We start from the raw sequence: 3,666 nt of genomic DNA, 5'->3' as shown, positions 1-3,666 counted from the left end.
AGAATTAGTTTGTTTTTATTGTATATTTGTTTATTGTTCCCCCCTTTTCTTCCCCTTTTTTGTTTTTGTTTTTGTGTATCATTTTGCTTTGTGGTTTGTGTTATTATGATGGAAAACTTAATAAAAAATTGTTAAAAAATAAAATAAAATAAAATAAAATAAAATAAAATAAAATAAAATAAAGCTTGTAAAATATGGCTGAGTTCCTGGACCTTTATCTCCACTGAGCGCTCACAACTCAAAGCTGCTGACATTAGGCTTAGGACAAGGTCACGCCCCCCGGAATCCTTTACCGGACTATCCCTTGTTTGGGGGAAGGTGATGGCGCTCCTTCCCCCCTTCATTTGCACAACAATAGAACAGTACCCCCACCAATGCCTAACCGCCACTCGATCCCAGGCTCGCCGCCAGTACCCTCAAACCTGTAACCAATCCCTAATCCCTGATATAATATCACTCAACCAATCATCATTCCCCGCATCGGAAAGATGTACGCCATCATCTCTGTAGAGGGCCACCTTGGCATACTGGATCTCGGGATGGTCAATGACTCGTCCCCCCAGAGCCGCCACTCTACGTGCCACAGTGCATTGCAAGATCTTTCGGGCTCTATTCACCGCAGCAGGGGAGCGACAATCTCTCCACGTGCACCTTTCTAGCAAGGATGACCACAGAATGCTAATGCTGGGGTAAGAGGTGAGTAGCTCCTCAAAGTCTCCGAAAATATTCCATTGCAAATAAATGGCTTTACGGTAAGCTAGATCATTTTCACCAAGCTGTATCACTAAGGCGTCAGGAGGGCCCTCGATCGCAGCTCTGTTCCTGACGATCAGCATGAACTCGGCCCATCGCATCCCTCTCCTAGCCATCCATATCACATCTGTGTTTGGCGGTAAACCCAGTCTTGGCCCCAGGCCCACCATGGCAGCCCGCTTTGCAGCCCAATGCACAATACTGTGGCCCACGATCCATATCCGAATTCTTGTGTCTTCTAGAAGGGGAATGAAATGACAAGGAAAGATCAGGAGTGCAGCAGCGGTCATTGGGTCTTTCTAACATAGGTCTTGTAAGCCTCAGATTTCCAGTGCCCCATGTCCTTAATTCTTTCTGCGGAGAGGCCCAGATGTACAGCAGTAGTAACTGCCCTGATTCTAAAGGAATGAGCTGCAAACTCTGCTGGATTGAGGCCGCAAGCCGTGATCGCCATCCGCATCACCTGTGTAAATTGGTGCCTAGTCAGGGGAGCACCATCAATATGAATTAATAGGGGGCCAGGCAACTGAGGTCTCAAGTATAGGAAACGTCTGGTATCTTTCACCGGGCAAGGCCCTTCCTTCCTAGTTGGTAGTAATCTAATGAGGGCCCCTTTTCCTTGCTGGTCGGTCTTAGAACTGCGCACTTGTAAAATCAAGTCTGAATGCAAAAGGGTCAGGTCATTCAACAATATATCCCGATGAGCATTATCCTGGCCTCCTTCACATACCACCTCCCCTATCCAAAAAATGCAATGGAATAGGCTGCTGAGAATAGTCGAGCTTTGAATTTTGACCAACATATGGTTCTTAATTTTCTATGAATTTGGCTAAGGATATCGAAAGTAATGGGTTTTCTTTTGTCCTTGCTGGGGGCTGTAGCCTGCACCAACCTTCAAGTGCTTTGCGCACTACGAAGTCTGCACAGGGGTCCGTGGAGTAAGCCACTTTAGAAAAGAAGGATATAGCGGCCGACTGAATATTTAAGATCTTTGATGCTCTGCCTAAGTTTTTTAGGTGTAATAAGTATTTTAGGACTTCAACTTTTGAGGGGGGGGATGCGGTGTTCAAGTTGCCTGTTCTGTTATGGAACTTTAGGAAGTCCGCCCACGCCTTTGTGTATGATCTCAGAGTGGATGGCGCCAATGCGGCCAATACTCCCTTCATAATTTCGTGTTCCCAAGGCTCCAAAGGTGCTCCGGGAAAGGCTGTGGCAATTGTTGCGCCTCTGGCGCTAACGAGCGGAAGCAATCCATCTGGAAATGAGACAGAGCATCCGCGATGTCATTATTAACGACCGGCACGAACTTGGCAGAAAAATAGATGTTACGCTGAAGACATAGCAGGACAAAGGAACGTAGGAGGCTTCCCACCCTTGGGGAGCGTGAGGATTGCGTCAAAAGGACCGCTACTACCGCCTGATTGTAGGTCCAAAAGCACACCCTGTGGTTACTAAATACCTCCCCCATAAATGAACTGCTACTACGATGGGAAAGAATTCTAAGAAAGTAAGGTCCCTCGTGATGGGTTTTCCCTGCCAATCGGGGGGCCAGCGTTGAGCGCACCACTGACCCTTGAAGTAAACCCCGAATCCTAGCGAACCTGCCGCATCGGACTGCACCTGAAAATCAGCGTGAAGCAGCATGGTGTCTTGCCACAGAGATATACCATTGTAATTGTCCAGAAAATGAAGCCATACTTCCAAGTCGGATTTAACCGCCTTGGAAAGGCGTACCCTGTGTTGAGGAGCGCGCAGGCCCACTGACAATCTAGCTAGGCGGGCACAAAAGGGGCGCCCCGGAGATACCACCCGGCAGGTGAATTTTAGGTGACCTAATAGGGACTGGATTTGTCTGAGGGTAACCTTTTTCAATGGAAGAAGCTGTTGAATCAATTCCCTAAGGGCGACTAATTTTTCTTTTGGCAACCTCGAAGACTGCGCAATTGTGTCCAATTCAGTGCCTAGGTACACCATTCTGGTGGCAGGGCCCTCAGTTTTGTCTGCCGCCAACGGGACTCCGAGTTCCTCAGCTAAAGAGATAAATGCCGGCAGCAAAATGGTGCACTGGGGTTCTGTAGCTGCAACGAGAATAAAGTCATCGAGGTAATGCGAGACCCCGATGGAACCTGTTTTAAATTGAAGCACCCAATCCAGGAATGTACTAAAAGCTTCGAAGGCTGCACAAGCCACTGAACAGCCCATAGGCATAGCTTTGTCGACAAAGTAAGACCCTTCAAATCTAAAGCCTAACCAACGAAAATCCTCAGGGTGCACTGGGAGGAGGCGAAAGGCTGATTCTATATCACATTTTGCTAGCAGCGCCCCCTTTCCAAATTTATGAATCAGTTTAACTGCTTGGTCAAATGACGCATATTTCACTGAGCAAAGTTCCTGAGGTATGGCATCATTGACGGAACCACCCCTTGGGTATGAGAGATTATGGATCATATGGAACTCCCCAGGGCCTTTTTGGGGAACTATGCCTAGGGGGGAAATGTGTAACCCTTCGATAGGGGGTTGGCTGAAGGGACCGGCCACCCTCCCAGCTGCAATTTCCTTTTGAATTTTCTTTCTGGCTATCTCTGGCATTTCCCTCACTGATTTTTGGTTGGGAGGATCGCCCGGGTTGGGTGGGAAGGACACCGGGATTATAAAGCCTGAGGAAAACCCTTCCTAGAGGTGTTTTATTGGGCTATAGATCTAGTAGGGCTTTTAACGGGTGTAATTTGATAGGTGTGAGAGCTAGCCTGAGGGCCACATTACTGGTGGTTCCCGTAGTCCCCTGTGGGTGTCCGGAGGTACCCCTAGGGCCTTGGTGTGAGTACCCCCTGCTGCCCCAAAAGGGCTGCTTTCCTTTGAGGCAGGCGGAGCCCGGGTGGTTACCAAGGCACCTTTCACATTCATGGGCATACT

The 3,666-nt window shown here is 48.3% G+C and overlaps 1 protein-coding gene across 1 annotated transcript; it reads right to left on the bottom strand.

Moving 5' to 3' along the window:
- Positions 1 to 301: 301 nt before the first annotated feature.
- LOC309333291 (uncharacterized protein) lies at positions 302 to 3,437 on the bottom strand. The gene is made up of 2 exons (XM_081846679.1): positions 2,318 to 3,437; positions 302 to 400 (listed from the first exon to the last, which is right to left on the bottom strand). The coding sequence occupies exons 1-2, from the start codon at positions 3,340 to 3,342 to the stop codon at positions 379 to 381; spliced, it is 1,047 nt and encodes a 348-aa protein (XP_081702805.1). The 5' UTR covers positions 3,343 to 3,437; the 3' UTR covers positions 302 to 378.
- Between the last annotated feature and the right edge of the window lie 229 nt (positions 3,438 to 3,666).

This window comes from Podarcis erhardii (assembly GCF_964252035.2).
Source record: "Podarcis erhardii genome assembly, chromosome: W".
Classification (NCBI taxonomy): Eukaryota; Metazoa; Chordata; class Lepidosauria; order Squamata; family Lacertidae; genus Podarcis; species Podarcis erhardii.
Note: the sequence above shows the minus strand (reverse complement) of the source record. Positions and strands in the feature narration are given on the sequence as shown.

Coding starts and splice junctions, on each gene's coding strand:
- LOC309333291 (XM_081846679.1), bottom strand. CDS start 3,342: ATGCCAGAGATAGCCAGAAAGAAAATTCAAAAGGAAATTGCAGCTGGG. Junction 401..2,317: donor GTTTACTTCAAGGGTCAGTG/GTGCGCTCAACG, acceptor ACTGGCGGCGAG/CCTGGGATCGAGTGGCGGTT.